Source organism: Ailuropoda melanoleuca, chromosome 1 (genome assembly GCF_002007445.2).
Source record: "Ailuropoda melanoleuca isolate Jingjing chromosome 1, ASM200744v2, whole genome shotgun sequence".
NCBI classification, from domain to species: Eukaryota; Metazoa; Chordata; class Mammalia; order Carnivora; family Ursidae; genus Ailuropoda; species Ailuropoda melanoleuca.
In genome coordinates, this window is record NC_048218.1 from 142,360,686 (window position 1) to 142,387,228 (window position 26,543).

The 26,543-nt window shown below is 36.3% G+C and overlaps 1 protein-coding gene across 1 annotated transcript in view; it reads left to right on the plus strand.

Moving 5' to 3' along the window:
* Nucleotides 1-26,325, plus strand: part of ANKIB1 (ankyrin repeat and IBR domain containing 1) — a 159,644-nt gene extending 133,319 nt beyond the window's left edge. Inside the window, exons 9-18 of the mRNA XM_034642389.1 lie at nucleotides 1,562-1,692; nucleotides 7,469-7,603; nucleotides 8,593-8,679; nucleotides 8,766-8,832; nucleotides 10,963-11,108; nucleotides 12,120-12,298; nucleotides 13,148-13,199; nucleotides 17,815-17,929; nucleotides 19,052-19,185; nucleotides 19,539-26,325. Coding sequence (XP_034498280.1) covers nucleotides 1,562-1,692; nucleotides 7,469-7,603; nucleotides 8,593-8,679; nucleotides 8,766-8,832; nucleotides 10,963-11,108; nucleotides 12,120-12,298; nucleotides 13,148-13,199; nucleotides 17,815-17,929; nucleotides 19,052-19,185; nucleotides 19,539-20,282 — 1,790 coding nt within the window. The 3' untranslated portion in view covers nucleotides 20,283-26,325. The remainder of the gene's footprint in view (nucleotides 1-1,561; nucleotides 1,693-7,468; nucleotides 7,604-8,592; nucleotides 8,680-8,765; nucleotides 8,833-10,962; nucleotides 11,109-12,119; nucleotides 12,299-13,147; nucleotides 13,200-17,814; nucleotides 17,930-19,051; nucleotides 19,186-19,538) is intronic.
* The last annotated feature ends 218 nt before the right edge of the window (nucleotides 26,326-26,543 follow it).

Genomic DNA, 26,543 nt, shown 5'->3' on the forward strand with positions numbered 1-26,543 from the left:
GCAGTAGCTCCCGTTCTCTTGTTGAACAGACTTAGGTAGGCACCTTGGGGTTCCTTGTGGCAAGACAGCCCCACTCCTGTACTGGTAGGCTCCATCAAAGGTCTGCTCCTAGGGATCAGTTCTCCCAGTTCATATACTGAGCCACTTCCCAGGGGTTCCGTCAACCCAAACTTTTGTCTCCCTTCCCTCTCCAGGGTTGGGTCACTTTTCCTTTTAAACTTCAAAACTCACCTGCTTTTAACAGTAGTGCTGACTCCTCACCCCACCCTTTTGAGAGTGTCTGCATGTAATCAGGGCCTTGATTCGATGGGATGGGCCACTTTCAATGATTTCAAGGTAATTTTTGGACATCTCTTTCAGGAAAGAAAAGGTAGAGCTTCCCTGTGCACTTAGAGCTAGAAAACAAAACAAAATTTAACAAAATTAAAAAGTTTTTTAATTGTGCCTCTGGAACTCTCTAGTCACTAACTCTCCCCACTTGGGGTGCTGGGAGGGGTGTTGGTTATAGAATATAAAACACAAGATTTAGAATCTTTTAAAACCATGACATTCCTTAAGACTGCAGATCTCAAATCAGTAGAATAGAATAAATTGAGTTTAAGATGAAGAATATAAGATTGGTATGGGGCGAGAGTGAGGGAGAATCTTGCCAGGTATAGAGTGGCCAAATCATGAAGGGCTTGGTATTTTTTGCTAAAACAATTTGATTTTATTTTGCAGTCAGTGGGGAGCATCTAAAAGATTTCAAGGAGATAACGTATTTCTCAAAGATCACTGTGTAGTGGAAGTTGGGGGCAGAAGGAGCTGGGGAGATAGGTTGGTTTTTTAATTGTCTAGGTGGAGGACCCTAGCTAAAGCAGTAAGAAGTAGAAATGGAGAGGAGACAGATAAGAAAAAGAGGTAGAAACTATGGAATGCAGCAGGTGAGGGAGAAAGGAGGGTATCCCAGATCACACTCTCCTGGATTGATTCTGAGTAGATGATCATATCATTTACCAGGACAGGGAATAGAGAAAGGGGCAGGTTTGGGGGAAATAATAAATTTAGTTTTAGACATGTCACATTGGATTCATTTTTAGTTTATCTGAAATAATCATGGGTAAAAAAAGATACTGATATTTCAGTATAATTTTTGTGTTTTTTACTGTGATGAAGAGTATCTGGTCATTATGTTTGCAACTGACCTATTTAAGAAATTATTGCCTAAAATTACCATTCTTTCTAGAATTCTCTTTGATGCAATAGTTATTTTAAACAGACAGAAATATATTGCTTTCTGTTAACTTTAGTTATTTTCTTCCCCAGTTTATTTGGACACAACTTCAGAGAAAAATTTCTTTAAATCAGATTTCATAAATAGAGCTTTTGGAATACAACCTCTTACCATATAATCATGCTATTCAAAACAAAGCAGTTTAAAAACTTTGCCATAGACCCTAATAGGAAAGTAAATATATGGTTAAAATTGAGACAATCTACAAAGAAAACTTTGGGGGGTGGGGTTCCCTCTGAAGTTCTACACTAAATCATGTGTTTTGTGTTTGTGCTTAATATCCTGAAGTTGTAGGAGTTAGTGAAGCTTATGAGGATGCTGCCAATTGTCTCTGGTTGTTAACTAACTCTAAGCCTTGTGCTAACTGTAAGTCTCCAATACAGAAGAATGAGGGATGCAATCACATGCAGTGTGCTAAGGTAAGAAGTTAAAGAGGATTTTGCATGCTTTGCAGTTAGAATCTTAATTTGACTATTAATCCAAAGAAGAAACAAGCATAAAACTGTTGCTGGGTTTCAGATGGATTCCAGGAGATTACATTCTATATTCTTTGTTGAATGACGTAAGTATTGCTTTATACTACTACATTTTACACTTGTAATGAATGTTAAAAATAGGTTAAGGATTCAGTGGTATTTGGCCTGAAGGTGAGAAACGCCAGAATCACTTCCCTGCTAATCTCTCCCAGTGAGGATCCTGAAATCTTACCTGCTGAACTACAGACTCCTCCCGGCCCCTACCCAGTAAGGATCCTGAGAGAGTTTCGTCTATATATATATATAATAATATTAAATGATAAAGTGCTATTTTATATGACATCTCTTACAAAGCTGGCTTTTAAGTGCGCAGCTTGGATTCAAGCCCCAGGTCAGGCCCCAGGCAATTCCCATAAGTCCACATCTAACTGTTGGTGTCTGTGTAGAGGTGGCTATATAATAAAAGTACCCAAAGCAGTGGACACTTAGGTCTGCTAATGAAATCATCAGTTAAATCATTCATTCATTCAATCCTGTATTGAAAATGTCAACAAAGATCTTCTTGACCGAAACATAATTAATATAAAAAATTACTTTTGGAAGGCTACCCTCCTGGTTTGGTTACACAGAAAGAAACTGCCATATTTAAAACAAATATTCTGGAATTAGGTTAATATTTTATTAATCCATGCCTACATTTATGAACATTTCTGTTTTAAAATTATAATGATATTCCAATTTTTTTCTTTGCAAGTTTCATGTATATAAAAAATAATGACTTAAAGTTATAAGAGCAATGTAACTTTTAATTTACAATGCAAAAGAAACCCAAGTAGTTAAGAAGATTCCAATAACATATATCAATATCTTCTAAGTATTACTTGATTTTTAATGTTGAAGCTAATGATGATTGTCATTATTACATTTAAAAAATAGCAGTTACCAGATCATTTTTATGATTCTATTATTACTATAAAATTAACATAAATGAATTAGCTTAGTGAGACAGTAATAATGATTTCCTAAGAGGTAAGAAGAAAAATGTAGTACAGTGTTCTGAGCAAAATGCCCAAAGGTGATTAGTTCATCTGATTAATTCAGCTGATCAGGCCAAAATATTTTATTTGTGGTCTTATCTCTAATATCCATTATTAGTTTTTTCTTGGAAAATCTGTTACAGTCTATATAGATGTGTAAAGAAATACAGGTTAACGATAAAACGATAACAATAAAAATCAGCCATTGGGCTACTAATAAAGAGGCAAGATGCAATTACTAGTTACCTTTATTCAAAGCACCTACCATTAGTTAAGTAGTTGATAAATATGTATTGAGTGAATGAATATTTTTATGAATTCATCAGGCTCATGATATAAGATGATTTATCTTAAACAGATTTGCTTAAGCTTCTTTTGCATTTAAAAGAAACATTTACTTGCACACAATGGAAATGTGGTAGTCTTATCTCATATACTATCTGAAGTATTTGCATTGAACAAAAGAAACTAACAAGTAATTTTTAGGACATAGAAGAAAGACATCTAGAAAGTAATAACCTTGCTACAAAAGAATTTCATACTTTCAGAATTTTTTTTAATGTGAGGTGGAACAGATCATATGTAATTGAATCCATGCTCTAATGCAATGACTGAATCATAATATACTTTTATTATTGCCACAGTGTTGATTATGATTCAGTGGACAGTGTTTACTTTCTGGGATCAAATTGTTAAATAGAAGAATGACAAATTTGGCCTTATAAAAATAGTTTTATTTATTTTAAAAAACACTATTCATTTCCCTTTAGATAATTTTCAGGAAACTAAATTTTGCATTCTTACACATTTTAAATCACTTATAGTAATTTTCTTCATCTGACTCTCTAAAACTATATGCTGCAGCTAAAAAATAAGTTACTAAAGTTTTATATTTTTTTTCTTATCATAGAATATAAAATTTGGCTGTTTTGTAGAAATTTCTGCCACTGATTTTGAGACATCAATAAAGCTGTACCGAAGGGTACTTGTATCAAATCAGGCACAAAGTTTGCTTATACCAAGCAATAAAAGAACTTGCATCCTCTCAGAACCTTGATATCTACAATTTATTGTGTAAGTCCATGTTAGTGAAGAGCTAATGAGGACACAGACTTTAATTTAGTTCTCTGTCCATGACCTATCAGGTAGGGAAAACATTAATAAAGATATAGAAGACTTAACATAATTACTAAGATATATCTGATTGCTATATATTCAGACTTTGTATCCTGAAAACAAGTATCAGTGGAGCATTAGCAAAAAAAATTTGACCATTGTTCATCAAAGAAAATCTCAGTAATACTGCAGAAAATAGAAATGGTAATAGCAACATTCTCTGATCATAATGGAATAAAATAGAAATTAATAATAAAGCTACAGAAGGCCTCTTTCATTTGGAAATTTTAAATCTCTCAAGCAACTCTTGAGTTAAAGGAAATAAAAGTGGGAATTAAAGAATTTCTAGGAAACTAGGATAATGGAAATACTACTTTACCAGAACCTGAGCACCTGTATCTAAGCAATGCTCAGAAATGTGCATAGCCTCATTAAAATAATACAAAATAAGGAATGAGTTAAGGATATGACTCAAAAAAATTAGAAAAACAGAATAAACTTGAAGAACACCAAGAGGAAGTTTTGTTGTTTTTTTTTCTAAGATTTTATTTATTTGACAGGGAAAGAGAGCACAAACAGGGAAAGCAGTAGGCAGAAGGAGAGAGAGAAGCAGGCTCCCCAAAGAGCAGGGAGCCCAATGCGGGGCTCGATCCCAGGACCCTGGGATCATGACCTGAACTCAACTGACTGAGCCACCCAGGTGCCCGGAAGGGTTTTGTTTTTGTTTTTGTTTTTTTTTAAGCAGAAATCAGTTGAGGCGAAAACTGAAAAACGGTATAACTAATAAACCCAAATCAGTGGTTTTTTTGAAGAAAAAATAAGATAAACCACTAAGCTTACATAAGAAAAAAATGGAGATGACATAGTTCAAATGCACAATGTAAGAATTAGGGGGACTAATCAATAAATAAAGCAAACTGAAATGATAATAGATAATTTTGCTCAACTCTTACAGATAAATTTGAACTTGGATTTGAAATGGATTGATTTTCTAAGAAAATATAATTTATTAAAACTGACTCTAGAAGAAATATCCAAACTTATTTCCGTAGAAGGAAGTTTTTCAGCAATCTCCCCCCTTTAAAGCAATAGGCCCTAACAGTTTCACAATAGAATTTTATCAAACCTTTTAAGAATAGGCAATTCTAATATGACTTAAACTGTTTCTGGGAGTTGTTTTAAAAAAAGAGAAAGAAAGAAAGCTAGCTTTCAAATTATTAAAAGTGCGTAGAACCTTGATATTAGCACTGTTAAGAAGATTATAAAAATTAAAATTATAGATCGATCTTACTTATGAACAGCAATGCATAAATCCTAAATAAGATATTGGGGGGGGGACCACAGATCTTTGCACATATAATACAGCAAGAATACATTAAAAGTGATTTGTTAATTATGTCTCAATTTTTTAAAAAAAATTTTTAATTAAAAAAAAAGTAGTTGACCATGTGTTTATTTCAGGAATGCAAGAATGTTTCAATATTTAAAAAGCTATTGCTATACCTCATGTTATTAGTAGATCCAAAGACAAGAATCATATATATGTTCTGTAGTTGCTACTAAGGCATTTGACAAAAAAACAACAACCATTCTTTATTAAAACACTCATAGGAATAGAGGGACTCTTCCTTAGTATGATAAAAATACATCTAGTTCAGTGCAAAAGTTAGCATGATATTTAATGAGAAAACTAGAGGTACTGTCACTAAAACCAAGAAGGTAAGAGGGCGCCTGCGTGGCTTAATTGGTTAAGCATCTGCCTTCAGCTCAGGTCACGATCCCAGGGTCCTGGGATCAAGTCTCGCATCGGGCTCCCTGCTCAGTGGGGAGCCTGCTTCTCCCTCTGCCTGCTGCTCCCCCTGCTTGTGCTCTCTCTCTCTCTCTCTGGCATATAAATAAATAAAGTCTTAAAAATTAAAAAAAGAAGAATACTCTCAATAACAAAGATTGTTAACATTGGACTGGAGATACCAATCAACATATTTAGACAATAGGAAGAAATTAAAGATGTAAAAATTAGAAGTGAAGTAATAAAATTATTTTTTTGCAGATAGCATAATTACTAACAACAAAGTTCAGTTGATTAGCAGAGTACAAAGTTAATATGCAGAAGGCAATAGCCTTCATTTGTACCAAAAACATCCAGACAAAATATGTACTGAAAGGAAGATCTCATTTATGTAGAAAGAAGCTTAAGAAACGTACAAAATTTGGGGCGCCTGGGTGGCACAGCGGTTAAGCGTCTGCCTTCGGCTCAGGGCGTGATCCCGGCGTTATGGGATTGAGCCCCACATCAGGCTCCTCCACTATGAGCCTGCTTCTTCCTCTCCCACTCCCCCTGCTTGTGTTCCCTTTCTCACTGGCTGTCTCTATCTCTGTCGAATAAATAAATAAAATCTTTAAAAAAAAAAAAAAAAGAAATGTACAAAATTTATATGATGAAAATTTTAAGACCCCTATCTGTAGGACATAAAAGATGTTGAAATTTGGAAAGGTAACATAGTTGTTGGATAGAAAGTTTCCAATGAAAATACCAGCAGGTTTTATTTCTGCATCTAAATAAGCTAATTCAAAAGTTCACATGGAAAAACAAAGCAAGAATAGCTAGGAAAACTGAAAAAGAACAGTGAGGAAGAGCTAGCCTTGTCAAATAGTAAGCCTATTGTAAAGGCTCAGTAATTAAAACAGCATGGTGTTGGCACACGAATCTAGATATTAATGAAACTGTAATAGAAAGCCAAGAAAATATACAGAAATATGTGGGAATTTAGTGTATGGTAAAGGAGGATCTCCAGCAGTGGAGAAACATAGACTGTTCAATAAATAGGATTGAGACAACTGGACAGCTGTGTGGAAAAATAAAGTTGAATTCATAGTGTATACTGTATACTCGTGTAAATTCTGAACAGCTCAAATATTTAAATGTTTAAAAAGCAAGCAAACATAAAAGTACCAGAAGAAAATAGATTGAAATGGGGAGATCCCTCTGACCCAAAATCCATAAACTTTAAAAAAGGATGTATTTTCATGCCATAATGCTCATATTTTTGGCATTATCTGCCAATTGTGGTAATAAAGTAAAATTTTCTTAAAAACAAGAAACAGGTCTTATGTCTGTCTTTCTACTTAGAAACCTTTTAATTTGTTCCTAGTTTCAAAAACAATTTGTCAAAGTCATTAGAAAAACTTCGGATGAAGACTGGTGAAGCTTTATATACCAAAGTAAGATTACCATGCACTTGAAAAATGAAACATTGTCAGTATCTTTCTTTATTATTGGGAAAGAATATCCTATTGATATTTTTAAAGATTCCTTGATATTATAATATTTTGATTTACGTTTCAATTTATCCTTTTAAGAGGTCATTTTAAACTATTTCCGCATCTTTCCATAGTACATATAAGGTCTCCAGAGGAAACATGAAAAAAACGGCATGTCTTTAGAAGATTTGTACCTGTTCACACAGGCAGAAGTGCTTGATCTCTACAAAGTGGTTGACTAGAAATTAGAAAATAATTTGCATGCTAACACAGGGTGATGTTTGCATATATGTTTTCTTTTGAAGTGCAAGTATGACTTTTGCTGGATTTGCCTAGAAGAATGGAAGAAGCATAGTTCTTCCACAGGAGGGTATTACAGATGTACTCGCTATGAAGTCATTCAGCATGTGGAGGAGCAATCCAAGGAAATGACCGTGGAGGTAAAGAGAACCATTTAAATCAAGGCCTCTGGCTGAGCCACTTAATACATTGGGAGTATTTTGCATTTCTTCTTTTCCTGTCTTTGTTGTAATGAGGCATTAAATTGAATACACTTTATTTTTTTCCTTCCCCCCCCAGATTGAATATACTTTAGAGTAGCCTTTAATTTAAATAAAATAGGGCTATCAACTTGAGAGCTTTCTTTTTTTAATTTTCCCTTTTTAATTTTGTTAAAGTCTTATATAGCCGTATCTCTATCATGACTTAAAAACAATTTTAACGTAATATCAACAATACAGTATTATGTTATAGCATATAGTAAGTCTCTTAGTCTGCTTGGCTGCCATAACAAAATACCATAGACTGAGTGGCTTAAACAACAGAAATGTATTTCTCACAGTTCTGGAGCCTAGGAAGTCCAAGATCAAGATTCCTGCCAATTGAGTTTCTGGTGATGACTCTCTTCCTGGCTTGCAGAGGGCTGGCTGTCTTTTTGCTATATCCTTACATGGTAGAGAGAGAGCGAGCTCTGGTGTCTCTTCATTTTCTTAAAAGAACACTAATTCTGTGGTGTTAGGGCTCCACCCCAATGACTTTATTTAACCCTTATCACCTCATAGGCCCTGTCTTCAAATCCAGTCATTCACATTGGGGGGTAAGGCTTCAGCATGAATTTTGGGGAGATACAATTCAGTCCATAGCAATAAGCAATATAATAAAACATCGAAGAGCTGATAAATGTAGGTCTTGAGAGGCATCTTTGCCTTATGCTCTGGAATCATAGAATCAGTGGTTTATCGCAGAGAATACAAATGCGAGACTTTGTTTTGGTAGCCTTAAAAATGTACTGGTTTTTTTTTTCTCTCAAAATAATGAAATCTGTATGCACAACAACCTATTACTAATAAAAGTTTTAAGTGACAAAATCCCCAATTTCAGTAGCTAGTGCTTTATTTATAAAAGTCATTTATGGACTTTTGTTTCCTAGGCTGAGAAAAAACACAAACGATTTCAGGAACTTGACAGATTTATGCACTATTACACAAGATTTAAAAACCATGAGCATAGCTATCAGGTATGTCCCAAATCATTTCAAATGCTCTGAATTATACTGTTGTGAATAAATAAAATTATATAAATTATTTATTTCTATTCCTTTAGTTAGAACAACGCCTTCTTAAAACAGCCAAAGAAAAGATGGAGCAATTGAGTAGAGCTCTCAAAGAAAGTAAGTTATGAGTGGTATGTGTGATAATTAATATAAAAATAGCCTTACATGCTTAAGTCAATTCATTAGTAGGAGGTTAAGGCCCTTCAAGGGATACATTATTATCTGCACTAGCTCATTCTGGTACTGCTTGGAGTTCTCTGAAGCCCAGAGTGCAGCTTAGCATTTGAGGCCTCTGTAATTAGATTTTCTACCTGGCTTATCTTACATGCTCCTCTTAATGCAGCCTATACTGTTAGCAGATAAACACACATCATGGTTTTGCTTACTCTGTGCCACTGCTGATAATCTACAATATCTGAAACAGTGGATGAACCCTAAAAGGCATCCTTGATCTAGTCAAAAGAGCAAGATTCACATGTTACCCAGTTGTAGTGTGATTAAATTTCCAAAGATTTTTGAGAAAATTTAGCAGACTGCTTAATGGAATGGAAGTCAAATACAGTTTTGGGAGAAATCATCTCACTGGTAAAAAATGGACATCAGAGTCTGAAAGCAAAGACATGAGATAGGTCTGACTTACGGATCCTAAAATGGAAATTCGGAAAGAACATTCCTAAATGGATTGAGTATTGGTTCATTAAAATATAATATCTCACAGTGACCACCCAGAGTATAGGTTCTACCATGTTTGCTTTAAAAAGTCACATTTTTAAAATAATCATAGCTTAGATATAAAAGGTTTTCAGCGTAAAGATGCAATTGTATATGCTCCAGTTTGTAAAAGTAAGACCCTTTTCATGAGGGTAATTCCCTAATTAAGATAGTAAGCATAAATTGAAAAAATTAGAGTAGAAGGAAAAGTGTCAATAGCACCTTTGTCCCCTTGTTAATATTTAGTTTTTAGACTTCAGGAATGATGTAACTATATCGCCATTACCAAACTCTTGAAGTACTGTCCACAGTAAAAATGGAAAGGGAAAAAACCCTCGCAGTTCTACAGTTCTTCAATAGGGATTTTTGTCTCTTAAATCACCAGGTTGTCCCTAATGCTTAGAACATTGCCTGACACATAGTAAACATTCGATAAATATCTGTAGATGTGAATTACTGCTTCTTTTCAACCTTCTGGAGGTTCAAGACAGCATAGTAAGATGTGAAAAAGAATTAAATGTTACAGGGATTGGAAAGGAAGAAACAAAACTTCACATACTTCTCACACATATCATATTGGGGGGGGTGGTTTTGTTATGCTTTCTTTTTTTACATCTTCTTTGTTCTGATCCCTCTGCTAGGATAGATATTTTGGGATGGTCTGTACGTCAGTGTGTGTATATACACATGTAATTTCTTTCCACAACCCTGCAGAATAATCTTACTTTCAAAAGTACTTATGAATCTAGATTCTGCTCCTTAGTTTCCCTTTATTTGCAGTTAAGGAGAAAACTAGAATGTTACAATGATACTTGGAGAAGGAACAGTCTTAGATGTTCAGGCAGTTTCTTCTCCCCTCTTCCTCAGCCTTCCTCTCGGTCTTTCTCTTCTTGATATATTTACTAGCATTAGTTATCCAGTTCCCCAGAATGTTTTATCTTTTTTCTTACAATGTTTTTGCAGAAGCGTAATCATAATTAGGTGGGGGTTTTTTTGTTTTGTGTTTTGGCAAACACCTTAGCAGGGCATTTGTTTTAATTCTTTTTTTTTTTTTAAGTTTATTTTTTTTAGTAATCTCTATACCAAACATGGGGCTCAAACTCATAACCCCAAGATCAAGAGTAGCATGCTCTTCTGACTGAGCCAGCCAGGAGCCCCCATTTGTTTTAATTTTTAATCAGTAAAGTTTCACTAGAGATAACCTGAAAAACATAGTAAAGAAGAGTTAACCTAAAGCTAGATTTGTTTAACCAACAGGGTAAGAACAGAATCCAGAATCAGTGTATGCATTCCTTCATGACTGCCATCAGTGCTCCTTGGCAACTGCAGTGTGTGCTTCATTTATAAATGCAGACAAGCCACACATGAGTGTTTTGTGTAGGTGTTTAGCTCAAATAATCATTGTCATACTGTTAGTTCAAACAGTTTCTTCATAGAGATCCTTTGTTGTTGTTTTTTAAGAAAACTCAGTCATTTAATTTATGACAGCATATTTGCAAAACAATTTTTTTTCACTATACCTGATTTACTTTATAGCTGAAGGAGGCTGTCCAGATACCACTTTCATTGAAGATGCAGTTCATGTGCTCTTAAAAACTCGACGCATTCTCAAGTGTTCTTATCCATATGGATTTTTCTTAGAACCTAAAAGCACAAAGAAAGAAATTTTTGAACTCATGCAAGTAAGATATCTTTTTAAAATTAAATTTAAATGCAATTATTATAAAAAACAGAGTTTGTCCTTTTTCAACCAATTAACTAAATTTTATCTTATTTGGCTGTGACTAGAAAACAATTTTGTTTTTATTTTTTAGAATGGTTTTTAAATAAAGGAAAAGTTACCAGTAATAAACTGAAAATTTTTTGTATATTTTAAATTTGCCACTGCAAATCTGAGTGAGTTCTGAGCTACGCAAACATTTCCCACCACATTTGTTTGTTTTAAACTGCCTGATGTTGAAATCTGGCCTAATTCTGATTATGTAATTAGAAATTTTATCTTCAGAGATGAAACAAACCACCTTACATACTAGATGGGAAAGTTGCTGTTTACCAGTTTATTTTAAAAATACAACTGAAAAAGTTACAGTATTTAAAAAACAAACACCTAAGCCAGCTGACATCACTGTAGCTAACCAACTTCATTATACGTTCTTTTTTTTAATCCACCAAACTTTCTTCTCTTGCCACAATTTTCATGTCACCCCTTTGAACTGTCCTCTAGTAATTTATATCCTACATTTCTTTTAAAAATGCTCAACATTTATTTTCTCCATGAAGCCTTTCAGACCTAACCCCAGATCACAGGGATCTTTCCTTGCCTTAAATTCCTTTAGCATTTACATATAGTCTGCACTACGCAGTCATGTATTTGCATGTACAATGCCTTGAAATTTACTCGGTTTTTTTTTTTCACATAGACAAATGATAAATTCACTGTAGACATCTGGCATACTCACTGTTTCTTTGTAATCTGTAATGACTACATTGTTATAAATGCCTTTCGAATGAGTGCTATTTTCCTGAAATGTGCAAAATAGAAGCATATATTAAATAGGAAGTTATTTTACAGTTTGGATTAATTTCTGAGTTCAAAAGAGAGATTTAACTGAGAAACCAGATAGACAATGGATTTGTTATTGACTAACCTACTCAGCCAATAAGCCTTCTTTTTTTCTCTCTTCTTACCATAGACAGACCTAGAAATGGTCACTGAAGACCTTGCCCAAAAAGTCAATAGGCCTTACCTTCGCACACCCCGCCACAAGATCATCAAGGCAGCGTGCCTTGTACAGCAGAAGAGACAAGAATTCCTGGCATCTGTGGCTCGGGGAGTTGCTCCTGCAGACTCACCAGAAGCTCCAAGGCGCAGGTAAAAGGGATGCATGCTATGGAAGTCATCCTAGCTCCAGCCACAAATGCCACCAGGTTTATTTTTTATCTAACTGGGGTTCGTATTCCTGGAAGTTACTTATATCTATAATACAGAGAGCTGATAAAAGCATGTTAACTTCTTTTGGGGGATTTTTTTCCCCCAGTACTATTTCTATCTTTCTTATATTTTGTTTGTCTTTGTGTGGTTTCTTGGAATAAATTAGGCTAGGTTAATTTCACACTTCAGTGAACTCATAATTCAAAGTATTCTAATGGCATCACTTCAAATATGTAATATATGTAGTGATATGATAGTCATAAACATCTTACAATGTCAAATTTGGAAGCCTTGCCAACTTGTTATGGTCTTGTTTATAGTTTTATGTAAGAGGTTATGAAGAAATTAGAAATCTGATATTAATAAAGTTATTTAAGTGATTCATATTCCTCCATTAAAAAACAGTTGAGTTTTGGTTGTTTATTTCAGATACTTATACTACTACTGCCATTATAAATTGAAGCCTATTTTCTAATTCATAATAATTATAGGCATTAGAAATTCCTTTGACCCTATTTTCATCACATAAAAACTTATAAAATAAAAATAGAAGGAATCATAAATACCCTGTTATAGCATGATGATTTTTGTTTTCCACCATTTTACACAAACATAAAGCAATTTAGAATTTGAAAGAAATAAAGTATTTTAATTATATTCAGTAGTTGATCTGCTTTGGTTAAGCACGTTCCAAGCAGAGGACTTAAAAGTAATGTTCGGTGGGTGAGGGTCTGATTGTACTTTATAGTGCTAGTAATAAATCAAATGTTATGTCTAATTTCTTTGTAGCTTTGCTGGTGGAACATGGGATTGGGAATATTTAGGATTTGCATCACCTGAGGTAATTGTTTTGGGGGGGGTTGTATTGTTTTTTAATTATATTTTTCCTTCATGAAATCCTGCTTGCATTTCCACCCTTATCTATTCTAAATCCTACTGAGATTGTCAGCAGTGTTTTCTCTTTGGTATATAATAAAAATGCCTCAGCAGAGCCTACATTTAGCTATTTGTAGTACTGGATTATCACATTATTAAATGCATCTCCCTTTTTATTATTTTTAATTACTGAGCAGTCAGAATTAAGGCCAAATTTATATATTTTGGAACATAACTTCAAATTGGTTAATGAGATACAAATTTTATTTATCAGAAATATGTTTTTGTTGGGGCGCCTGGGTGGCACAGTGGTTAAGCATCTGCCTTCAGCTCAGGGCATGATCCCGGCGTTATGGGATCAAGCCCCACATCAGGCTCCTCTGCTATGAGCCTGTCTTCTTCCTCTCCCACTCCCCCTGCTTGTGTTCCCCTCTCTCGCTGGCTGTCTCTATCTCTGTCGAATAAATAAATAAAATCTTTAAAAAAAAAAAAAAAAGAAAAATATGTTTTTGTTGTAATATTACTTCAGTCTAAATCTATGAAAAACCTGCACAGTGTCTTTCTTTAAAGTTACTACAACAAGCTGATTCAGTTGATTTGTAATCAGTTTCTAAGGTGGAAACTTGACATTAATGTTTATGTAGAAAGAAATGCTTTGCTTAGTTGCTTTCTGTTTCTCTTTAAGATTTTCACCCTCTTCTTGGGTTTTTTGGTTGTTGTTATTGATAGATTTTAAAATACAAACAGCCTAAAATACTAACACTGCAAATAGCAATTACCACAAATAAAAATGAGTGAAAATCAATCACATTGCTATTTTCTGAGATTTAAATTGCCACTGTCACTGTTGAGTCTGACTTTAAATGTCTTTAGCAGTTCTCTCTACCTCCCTCTCTCCTCCCTTACTCTTTAAAACACTAGTATATATCTAATGTTTATGTTATAATTACCTTTTAACTTAGTTCTTGGAAGGGAGCGGGACAAACAATGAAACCTTTGTTTATCATTTACAGCCCATTTGTTATCTGCAACTGAAAGAGAGTGAAATCAGTTATGATCCAGAAATGACTGTGGCTTATTTAAATCAGATATTTTCTCTTTTCAGCTGCTGAGGATACTTGCAATCACCTTGTGGCCTTTTGTATTGGTAGATATATCCAAGAAAATACTGGCTTGAGAAAACAGTTTGTGCTTTGGAAAATTTTAAATTTACTTAAATTGCAAAAATAATTCAATATAGTAATGAAATTTCTATTGTAAAACAAATTATGAACCTTTTCTTTACCTGTTGATCCTATGCTTATTATGTTACAATACAGCTTTGAGGGTAATATGGAAAATTTCCACCTAAAAGCATGAATAAACAAGCTTCAATTATCAAAAAAAGAGTACTAAAGATTTCAGTACTTCAGGATAGAAATACAGTTTAGCTTTATTTGAACAAAAATAAAACCTTTACCAGTGTACTCAGGGTCATGTGTGCATCATCTTGCAGCTTCTAGCTCTGACAATAACTTTAGGAATCCTAAATATTTGTCCTTGAATTTTGAAGGCCTGCTAATGTGACTGACACAGATTCATTTTGTAAAAAAAAAAAAAAAAAAAGGAAAGCTTGCCACCTCACATGTGGATATTTATAAATAAAACTATTGAACTCTTGTTCTCCAGAGATTGAGAATTGTGAAAGTATAAGTAACTTTTCTTCTTAAATTTATTTTTTTTGTGTTAATAAGTTTTATAAGAATTTTTTAACTACTTTTATTTTTCTCTTCTTTAAAGTCTTTGGCACAATGAAACACCACGCTTTTATGTAAATCTTATTGCAAGTCTAAAGAATTACCATATAGTGTGAAACTAAAATTTTTCATGTGTGTGACTATCAAGTAACTGCCAAAGTAATATCTTGAAAAATTAGCTCTTTGCCTTCATATATACTCTGAAAAAAAAATAATGTCACCAAACTCCAATAGACTTTTAGGTTGAATTTATATTTTTTTCAGTAAAGTTAATTCCATCTTATTCTTTTTTTTAATTAAATTGAATGAGTCAGTGACAGTCACAAGTATTTTGTACCACTTTAAAGGCATTGGAGCCCAGAGGAAAGAGCATAATGTTAAAGTCTGAGGGACACCTGAATTCAAGGTCGAGCTTTGTAACTTATTAGACTTTAGGCAGTGTTCTTCCTTAAATTTCTCCTCTTTAAAATGTGGATGGTGTTATCTACTTCATGGAAGTTCTGGAAGGATTAAAGCGTCCCTTTGAGTCACTGGCAGATTTGGTGCTCACCAAAAATCTCCTGGCAGCTTTCTCCCCTATAAATCTCAAAATTTCTCAATCTTCTCTGTAACCTTAATACTCTTGAACCATTTGGAGTATACCAACTAAAGCCTTTTCATATGTTTCCTTAAAAATCTAGGAATTCTGGGGCACCTGGGTGGTGTAGTCATGTGGGTGTCCCACTCTTGGTTTCAGTTCAGGTTGTCATCTCAGGGTTGTGGGCGGGAGCCCCAGATGGGGCTCTGCACTCAGCAGGGAATTTGCTTGGGACTCTTTGTCCCTCTCCCTCTGCCTGTCCATGCACGCATTTCTCTCTCTCCCCCCCCCATAAATAAATAAATAATTTTTTTTAAAAAATCTAGGAATTCTTATAAATTTTCAGATAAGTTTGATTTTATGTGATCAATTTTTTAAACCTGATGCATCATGAGAAAATGACATTGAGTTTTCTGTCAGAATAATTATAAATAAATCAAGTGTCTTTTATAGTTGTTTTTAGACCAAATTTTAATTTTCTTAAATTGGGAATATGTATATTCTGTGGTCAGTAGTACTTCATTTATTTCAGAATAACTTTTTGTACCATCATCAAGTGTACAAAGTGAATGAATTCTTCTTAAATATAAGCCTTGAGGGATGCCCTGGATGGCTTAGTCAGTTAAGCATCTGACTTTTGCTTTCCTCTCCGGTCATGATCTTGGGGTCGTGAGAATGAGTCCCAAGTCAGGCTCCACGCTCAGCATGGAGTCTGCTTGAGATTCTCTCTCCCTCCCCCTCTGTCCCTTCCCTGCTCACGTGCTCTGTCTCTCTCTATATATATAAAATAAATAAATAAAACCTTTAATTAAATAAACGCTAAACTGAAATAAAATTTTCATGCCATCTTCGTCTGAGAAACGTGGTGTCCCTTAGTGGTCCAGTGAACCATGATGACACGTGATAGTCACCCAGTTTGGGATCATGGGCCTCCAGAAAAAGAGCAAATCATACTGCAGCTCAGCAGAAAAATTTAAAGAACCTAAATAATCCCTCTGAGAACCAGTAGTATCTTTCTTGGTTTCTAGCCTGGTAGGATGCCACCACTTCTTATTAGAGTCCAACTGCTTGTTTACACAGATGGAGTTCAAATAAATTTAACTTGAATGGTATGATGTGAAAATTTTATTTGTGTTGTAAAACTTTTCTTGGTTTATTGCACTACTTCCACAATATGTACATGTTGAATATCCTAGGGTAACCAGGATGATCATAAACCTGAGTATCTTTGCATTTATCACCAAAAGGTTCTATAATGGTCCTCAAAATTAGCCTATTTATGCTGGTGTCATGCACACTAACTGGCCTCTCTTCTAGTCTTTTCTGTCACTAAAACACGGAAAAATATGTTTGTACCCAAGTAATATCAGGTAGCCACAGGTTCTGCCTCTGCCCAAATCTGTGTTCTTCCCGTATGCTAAATAGAAAACACTTCCCCTGCCTGTGTTATAGATAACCCCACATATTAGCTAATATAGGAAGGAAGCCAAATAACATCTTATTTTAAAGTTACCTTCACATTTTTCTTTTAACTTAATCATTCAACTTCTGAGTATGGTATGTGGTTGTCCCAAGGAATACAAAATCTAATAGTCTCACAAGTATTTGACAGTGTATGCTCTTTGTTTTCTTTTTTTTTTCCTTTCTGTTGCACATATCACAGTCACTTTTTATTTTTTTAAAAAAGATTTTATTTATTTATTTGACAGAGACAGCCAGCGAGAGAGGGAACACAAGCAGGGGGAGTGGGAGAGGAAGAAGCAGCTCCTAGCAGAGAAGCCTGATGTGGGGCTCGATCCCAGAATGCTGGGATCACGCCCTGAGCCAAAGGCAGATGCTTAACAACTGCACCACCCAGGCGCCCCCCACAGTCACTTTTTAAAAACCAAACCTCCAAGAGCCTAGCTTATATTAGTAAAGATCCTAACTTATATTAGTAAAATCATTATAGTATTATTTATAACATTATGTAATAAGACCCAAGCATATGAAGTAAGGCTCAGTTATGACCTAGCATTGGAGCTTGCAAGTATTCCCAAGTTATCCAGGCAACTGTAATGACTATTTAAAATTTTTCGTTTTCCATTTTACCTTTTCTTTTTCCTTGGCATGGCAAAACCTGAAGTTTCTTTTGTTAAAGCCAAGTGATTTTATAATATGTTTATAAAATCACACATTTTTTTCCTGGAAAAAGTGTATTTGTTTGTTTTATTTGCATTAAAAAAATTGCATGCTCTCCTGTATTTTATAACCTTTGGTTTATGCAGGAATATGCTGAATTTCAGTATCGGAGGAGGCACAGACAGCAACGCCGTCGAGGAGATGTGCACAGTCTGCTCAGTAACCCTCCAGACCCTGATGAGCCTAGTGAGACCACTTTAGGTAAGCTCCTAAGTTGGCTATGTGTTAGTCTCTTTGTTCGCCTGAATTCATTCTAAAAACTGGCTAATCTAAATGTTTGAGAAATAGTTTGTAGTGCAGATATACAGTCAATATGCAGATGCTTCAAATGTCACAGAACACAGGAAACCAGGGAGTTTAAGAACTTGGGCTGTGGAGTCAGCCAGACCTGGATTCTTGACCCCATCTCTGCTGTGTGTCGGTGTGAAACTTGAGCCAAGTTCACTTAACCTCTCCAAGCTTCAGTCTCCTCTTTCCAAAGAAGCAGTAAGAGTGCCACATTGTGGGCTCACTGTGAGCATTCAGTGACAGAATGCACGTAAAACCCGTGAGCACTAGTAGCACCTAGTGAGCAGTCAGTAAATTATAGCTCTTGATCACGGTTAGTGTGTTCGTGGAGTATTTTTCTCCTAGCCTCAGTTCTCCTCTAAACATTCTTTAAAGAGAGAAGACTTCTGGTTTTAGAGATAAATGATTTTAATTATCAACTTTTAAATGTTAAATTGTTAATGGAAAATCTTCAAACTATAATGTCAGCAGATGATCTTTAATGTATCAGGATCAATGAGCCTAAAGATTTGTTCTTCAAGCAATTGTAATTCCAAAATTCCTTAGTTTTAAGAACTCTGAAAACTAATATACCTGTGTTATTGCTTAAGGAAAAAAAGAGGAATGGGTGGTAGCACTTGCATCTATGAATAGAACCATATATAGTGCAAACAAAAATGTAAAGAACAGTCATGGGTTTGAAGTAGCAGTATTAGATAATACACATATAGATATATATACAGAAAAATATATATTTTTTAAATAAAGGAAGCCAGTTAGCGCCCCCCTTTGGAGCCCAGTGTGGGACTTGAACACAACAACCCTGAGATCAAGACCTGAGCTGAGATCAAAAGTCGGATGCCTAACTGACTGAGCCACCCTGGTGCCCCAGTATTAGATATATTTTGATGAGACAAATATGGAGGAGAAATCTCTGAAAGATTAAGTGAACACAGGTTTTCAACAGCACTGAAAGAGAAATTGTCGGCCAAAAGAAAAAGATGAGTGAAATCTTGTATGACTGAATTGTCTCTGGTTCCATTTGCTTTAAAACAGATACCCCAGATGGTGGCAGTGGCCGCAGGCCTGGCACCTCGGTGGTGAGCTCCGCATCTATGAGCGTGCTGCACAGCTCTTCCCTGCGCGACTACACCCCTGCCAGTCGCTCTGAAAACCAGGACTCTCTTCAGGTAGCCTTCCTGAGCAGCCTCTTCGCCCCTGTTCATGCTCTTTCTCTCTTTAGCCTGGCTTCCTATTTTTACTTTAATTGCTTTCCTTTTTCTTCTTTTCATTCTAAAACCTTTGTTGCAGAGATGTAATACCGGAAAAGATTCCTAAATTTCAGAGATCTCTTAAGGAATTTTTTGCTCTTAAATGGGCAAGGAGAAAATTAAAATAAGATTTAAGTAGATAAAACAATAATTCTATATAAAGAGAGTAATATTTATTATTATCTTTGGCAAAAGAATAGTTGGTAAACCTCATTGAGTTGAATCATTTTTCCTTTTAAATTTTGAAGTGATTTTACTTTCTGTCACCTCAGGCCCTGAGTTCCTTGGATGAAGATGATCCCAATATACTTCTTGCAATACAGTTATCACTGCAAGAATCCGGGCTGGCCATTGATGAGGAAAATAGAGACTTCCTCAGTAATGAGGCATCCCTAGGAGCGATAGGCACCTCTTTACCTTCCAGGCTAGACTCGGTCCCCAGGAACACAGATAGCCCTCGGGCTGCGTTGAGCAGCTCTGAGCTGTTGGAACTTGGTGACAGCCTCATGAGATTAGGAGCAGAAAGTGACCCATTTTCAACTGACACTCTGAGTTCACACCCTCTCAGTGAGGCAAGAAGTGAATTCTATCCCTCATCCAGTGACCCTGACTCAGCTGGCCAGGACGCCAACATCAATGACAATCTTCTTGGCAATATCATGGCTTGGTTTCATGACATGAACCCTCAGAGTATTGCCCTGATTCCTCCAGCAGCCACAGAAATCAGTACAGATTCCCAGCACCCCTGTGTCAAAGATGAGTCAGAAGGTGTGAGGGATGTGGAACTCGTGCCACCGGAAGAAGAGTCGGTGTTCGAAGATGCTGTGGTCAGTGAAGGTAGAGGAACCCAAATAGAAGAAGGAAATCCTTTAGAAGAAAATACTCTGGCTGGGGAGGCAGCATCTCCAGCTGGCAATAGTGATAATGAGGCAGCCAACAAGGGGGATGGTTCAGATGTTTCAAGTCAAACACCTCAGACCTCAAGTGACTGGCTTGAACAAGTCCATTTAGTGTGAACTGCAGACCTCTGGGCTCTAAGTGAATCACAGGTACAGATGGTGTTCTGGTGGAGTATGCTGTACAGAGACTTGATCCACTCAATTCCAATTCAATTTTAAACCACTGACATTAGGGTTGAATACGAAGGAGTTCCCTTGAAGGAGTTCCCTTGAATGGTAGCTTCGTTTCTGATTTTAACCTTACAGGGAATTTCCTTTGTATTTAATGAGATAGCTTTTCCCCTTTGTGCTGACAAAAAAGAAGAGTAAGAGAAACACAAATGGAATGAGTAGGCCAGATTCCACATTCTGAGAAAGTGCAGTTGTCTGTTAAGCCTAAGGTTGGCAATACCTAAATTGAACGTTTAAATTAAAGGCTTACTCCCTAATCCTTGGGTGGTTTTTCCTGTTTTAAAGAAAAAAGTTTTCTTCATTTTGGAAGTTACTTTGGACAGATCTAATAACATTTTGTGTTCCTCAGTCTGTGCTCTCCCATCACTTCCTTCCTTCCTTTCTGTCTGAGCGGTGTGAATTGAGGTATCCAAGGCTTCTCCTTAGTGCTACATCTACCACAGTGTAGTTCTCATATTCACATGAATCAAAGATTTCTTGTCATGTCTATTACAGTCCACTTGTGCCAAACTGACTCACGCGCTGACTAACAAGGCGTGTAGGCGTGCAGTGTCCCAGAGTGCTCCAGAGGAGTCCCGGCCTTCTCGGGAGTTAAAGGTGCCACTTGGTAGCAGTGATATTCCAGAGTTGAATGGGCTTTTGTTGCCATGGAGACTGCATTTAAATAAATGTAGCCTGTAGCTTAAGTTAACTAAACCTAATGCTGCTGTTAAAACAGTTTATTTTAATATTAAAATACAGTTGATTAGCAACAGCGGTGCTGTATTTTAAGAGACACTTTATTGGAAGTGCAATCATAGTTCTTTGTTTTCACACTTTTACAGTGCATTCTAATTACTAATGGGTGCAATTACTTTTAATGGTAAGTGTTTTATAAAATAGAAAAAAAAAGTGGAGTTTCCATGAGTTATAGTAAATCCCACAGTTATTAAAAAATTCAATAAAACATCCTGCGCAACATGTTACCGTGCCTTTGCCTAACTAAATGGATAGTTGCCAGTTAAATAAGTGAGTAATTCAAATTCCAGTGTCTCTTCTGAAGTAACTATGCTATGAATTGCAAAGACCTCCATAAAACCACCCATGGCCTTGCCTTTACAGTAAATATAACAACTAAAATGTTCAATCAGTTTGTTTGCCTAAATAGCAAATGCTGACATGTGTTTGTTCTATTGCACAATACTCATTTGCTGTGTGATTACTGTTTAGTGTTGAAAAAAATCAACTTCCTAGTTATCAGTGTCTTACTGTGAAGAAAATACTGGTCATAGTTGTAATTAAGATACAATGGTACACTGTGTAATTAAAACTAGAGTAAACTGTTGGAATGGCTGTTTTACTTACATATTATCAAAACTAGCATAACACAAACAAAATAGATATGCCACACTCCATTTAATGTTTTGCCAGATTCTTACCAGAAATCTACAGATACCAAAATTTCAGTACTGAGTGTGTACAGGCAAGTCCTGGGCTGGGTAAAAGGTTATATTAGTATTGATATCCATGTGAGTTGTGATTACGGTTTTTGATTAATTTTTTTTTCTCCAGAATCTGCTTTTGAAATTCTGTCCTTCAAATTCATATGGCTAGGACATTATATTAGAGTACTTAATATTCCCCAGTTTCCCTTGGAATAAACTGTGTGAATTGCTCCTATGCCATGGATATCAAAGGTCCATGTTAACTTTTATTTCCCCAGTTATCAGAAACATCGATGTCAATCCCCATTAAATTAGTTGGGGAAAATATTAACTTTGTCTACAGTGTATTACTGTATATTAAACTGAAACAGTCCATTAAAGGATTTTTTTACAAATTTATTTTGGATTAAAAATATTGACACCAATCAGTTTTTAGACCAAGTTGTAATTTTTCAGTAGAAAGAGTCTTTGTATCACATTGAGGCGTCTTGCAAAGCTGCAATAAGGTGAGAAAGAGTGGTCTGTGTGAAGACAGTGTATGTGGTGGGTTCCGGCTCCTTGCACCTTGTGCAGTACCCTTTGTTTCTGTGCTGTTACCTCCTGAGCATGAAAAATGATCATTATTCAATTTGTATTTCCTTGGTACATATTTTAAAAACAACACAGTCATTGACTTTACAATTCAGAAATAAAGTTTGGCAAAGCCTATTTTGTAAACAAGTTAATTTTATAATGTAAAAAAAAAAAATTACTCTAACCTTGACTTGTTATTTGCACTTTCATAGTCTATACTTGATACATTCCCACTTTATATACAGTAGGATTCTACAAACGTGTAGATGTTTGGCCAAATGAATGCTGTTAATAATATGTAAAATTCTTTGATTAAACATTTATTACTTAAACTACTTCACTTTTGTCTCATTACATTATAGACTTTGTTTTAACCAAGTCAGGAAGCTGATTTTCTTCAAATTAAATTCCCTCTGATATAATGGGATTAATTTGGTTCTTACATTTTTACACTAGCCCTTTTCCTGAGTATTTTATACCCCAAAGATAAACTCCAAAACACTGCATGACAATGTGTTAAAACATTGTGACTTCAGTGCTCCTTTTATTTTCATCACTGTAGCTTTCAGGAGAAAAGTGTTATGATTTTTCCTTGAAATCTCCAATAGAAACACAAAGGAAAAAGAATTTTGATGTATTTTGTGAAATTGCTTAGGGCAGGAAAAATTTTGTATGCCATATGAATAGAAACACCACCATTTTGTTATTCTGTCCCTTCTGAGTTACCGAAACAGCCCTTTGCATCCGAACTTCAGGTTTCGTGGAGTCTGCCGGTGATAACCACTTAGTCATGTCATTGTATTTATGCTTTTCATTGTGTGGATCTGAAGCTTAACCACTAATGTCCATCTGCTGAATTATTCTTCAAATGTTGTTTACTGCAGCCACTGATCTCATTTTTGTTCTCCTTTTAGTCCTCAAATACTGTTGTTTACCTGTCGTGAATTAAAACCTGAGACTTACTAAAGTTTGCTTGTAATCTTAAAACAGTTATAGTTAGTGTATCTCTGAAGAGTAAAATCTTGGAATCTAACAAATTTGGGGAGTTTTTTTTTTTAGGATGAAATAAAAACTCGATAGGAAAAAAACTGTCGTGTGCTCTGCGCTGGGGCTGAGTGGTATTATCTCAGCATTGGGCCATCAGGATAATCACTGGGTCTTTTCCTTTAGGAACAGTATGTTACTGCCTTATCAGCCATCACCCTCTCACCACAATAGATTTCTTTCTAGAAAAATAGAAGTGGCTCTTTCTAGACTGTGGAGTGACCATCCTTATTTTAGGAACGGGCAGTCATCATAGTTCTTAAAGAAAGATGGACCAGAAAGTTTTCTTTAGCTGTCTGTTCCACTTAGGACTGACAGGTGGCTGACAAACTGTGAGTAGTGTGCAAACTTTTGAACAAGGACCTAGCCCACACAAGGCATCAGTTTACAGAGAGCACAAGAGATGCATACATGGACAAAACAGAACACAACATAGGAAAGGCTAATTGTCAGACAAGACAAGCCAGTTCTCTTGCACCTCTTCTGCGCCCACATGGTTTTCTGGGTGTCCCAAGACTGCAAGGCCTGATGACAGTTTTGCCTGAGTATTTCCCAGAATTTATGTTGTTAGTAACCTTGAGGACAGGAAGCAGGTACGCTGTAAAAGCAGTGCCTTCCTCACTCTCAGTGTTCCAGCTGCATGCTTGGCATCCGTCCGGGCCCATTGCATTGCCCTGTGGAACTAGGGACAGGGGAACTGCCACAAACATGCTGGTGTTCATTCTGCAGGTTGTGTCATGAATGCTAAGTAAAATCCTTGGCCTCTGACCCGAGAGTCTTGTGTCTTCTGTCAGCATCCATGATACCGTGACAGGCCAGCTTGCTTACTGGTTCTTACGGATAGGGTAAAATCAAATCCCACACCTGACAGTTTTGGCAGTGGGGATGGAATGCTGACAGAGACATGATTTTTCTGGAAGAGGAACCATGGGTCAAATTTGGGAATATAAGACTCCCTGGAATCTATCTGGTAGTGAATGCTCTCCCCCAAGTGACAGATGAGAGGAGAGTAGGGGTTCCCACTGTCCTACTTATTACTGAACAGAAGTTGAACTAATGTTTAAAGGCTTAGCCAGAAAAGCTAGGATTGAAACAAGCTGCGCAAACGGTGCCTTAATGGTTGGTGACTCCTGCAGGCAGGCAGAGGAAGGAATATTTTCATGACAAGGAATCAGCAATTCCTGTTAACTATCAGAAAGGCAGATATAGTTCCTGAATCAAGGAGTCCCCAAACATAAAATAAATAGTATCAGCGATAAGAGCCTTGCTTTTTGATTGAGAGCTTTGAGTGGACCAAAAACTTTAGAAGCTGATTTGGTTGGGCTGCAAGCAGTCGTGGCACTGTTCACATGCAAAAGTGCATGCAGAGCAGGTGGCCCTCACAGCTGGCAATGATGACAAGGTGTGAAGTGCCGGAGTGACAGAGGTGCCAAAGACTGCTGGTTGGGTGTGGAGAAGAAAGAAGCCCCTGGCTCTGGTTCTCTCTGGATGCTAACAGGCATCACCACTGCCATGGGAGAGGTAGTTGGGCCACTGAGCCTGGAGCAAGAGGCTAAAGGAGAAAAAAAACAACAGTTAAGTTCCCTTCCCACAGGCTAGCCTCCCCCACCTCCTCAGGTTTCCTACCCTCTTGGTTGGGGGGTAGCAGGATTTGGCACCTGTATGCCACCTGCGGTAGCTCCTGACTCACACATTTTATACTCCTCAGCGGGGAAAGGCATTTGAACGAGCCCCGCAGCAGAGAAGGTAGGCTTCCCTTGTGAGTGGGGCCTTTTGGGTGATTCAATGTAATGTCACAGCTTCCAAATCCAAAGTCTATTGGAACTGATGTGTTATGTGCCCAGAAGTACCTATCTCATAATTTCCATGGGGTTTCTCCCATTCAAGGATTGCCATATGTAGAGAAGTGACAGTGGGGCATGTAAATCACTCCCCAATTAGCCTCCTTGTCCTCCCTTCTCCAGTGGTCCCGCAGAAACAATAAAGAACCCTGGAGGAGAAAGGGAACACACTCCTCTGGTTAAAGTACTCAGGCCGTTTCACAGCACAACATTGCCACCTGTCTGATGCAGCCACCAAGTACACCCATTTTGGAGAAATTCCACTATTAACCGGCTCCTAGGCTATTGTTGAAACTGAATGCCTCCCCCATAGAGGCCTTGTGACTCACTGCTATGACATCTCCAATTTGGAGTCAGCTGTATTTAGAAAATTAACCTGGGCCTAGAAGGCCTTGCAAGTCAAATAGAAATGATGTTAGAAGAGGTATATTTGAGAGCGCATCTAGCCTGACCACAGTAAGTTTCTCAATTTTACATGAAAAAAATTAGTAACTACCCCTTCAGGAGATATTTTGAGCCCAACTTCACTGCCTGAAGCAATGTCATACGGGCTTAGTGGGGGGTCTCAGTTCGCAAAATGCCTGCACTTGGTTCAATTGCTTGGTAGCAATTTCTACCAAGCCCCTGCAGAATTTTCTTGTAAGCTATAGATAACACAATTCTAAAATTTATATGGAAAGGCAAAGGAACTAAAATAGCTGAAAAGCTAAAAACTATTTTGAAAAAAGAAAAATTAAGTGGGAGGAATCATTCTCAATTTCAAGACTACAGTAGTCAAGACTGTGATACTGGTGGAAAGATAGACACATAGATCTACAGAAGATGGAGAATTAAAAACAGCCCCACACAGATACCATCAGCTGACTGACAAAGGTACAAAAGCAGTAAATAGAGGAAGGATGGTTTTTTTCAACAAATGGTGCCGGAACAATTGGTTTTAAAATGGGCAAAAATATGAATGTCTACCTAAACCTCACACTTTACATAAAATTTAAAATGGATCACAAATTTAAGTGTAAATATAAAACTTTCAAGAAAAAAAAAAAACATAGTAGAAAAACCTTCATGATCCAGATTAAGCAAAGAATTCTTCCACTTGATACCAGAAGCATGATCCATAAAAGAAAACATTGATAAATTGGACTTCATCAAAATTGAGCACTTCGCAAAAGACCCTTGTGAAGGTGAAAAGCTGCAGACTGAGAGAAGATTTGCAGACCACATATCTAGAATATATAAAGAACTGTCAAAAAATCAACAGTAAA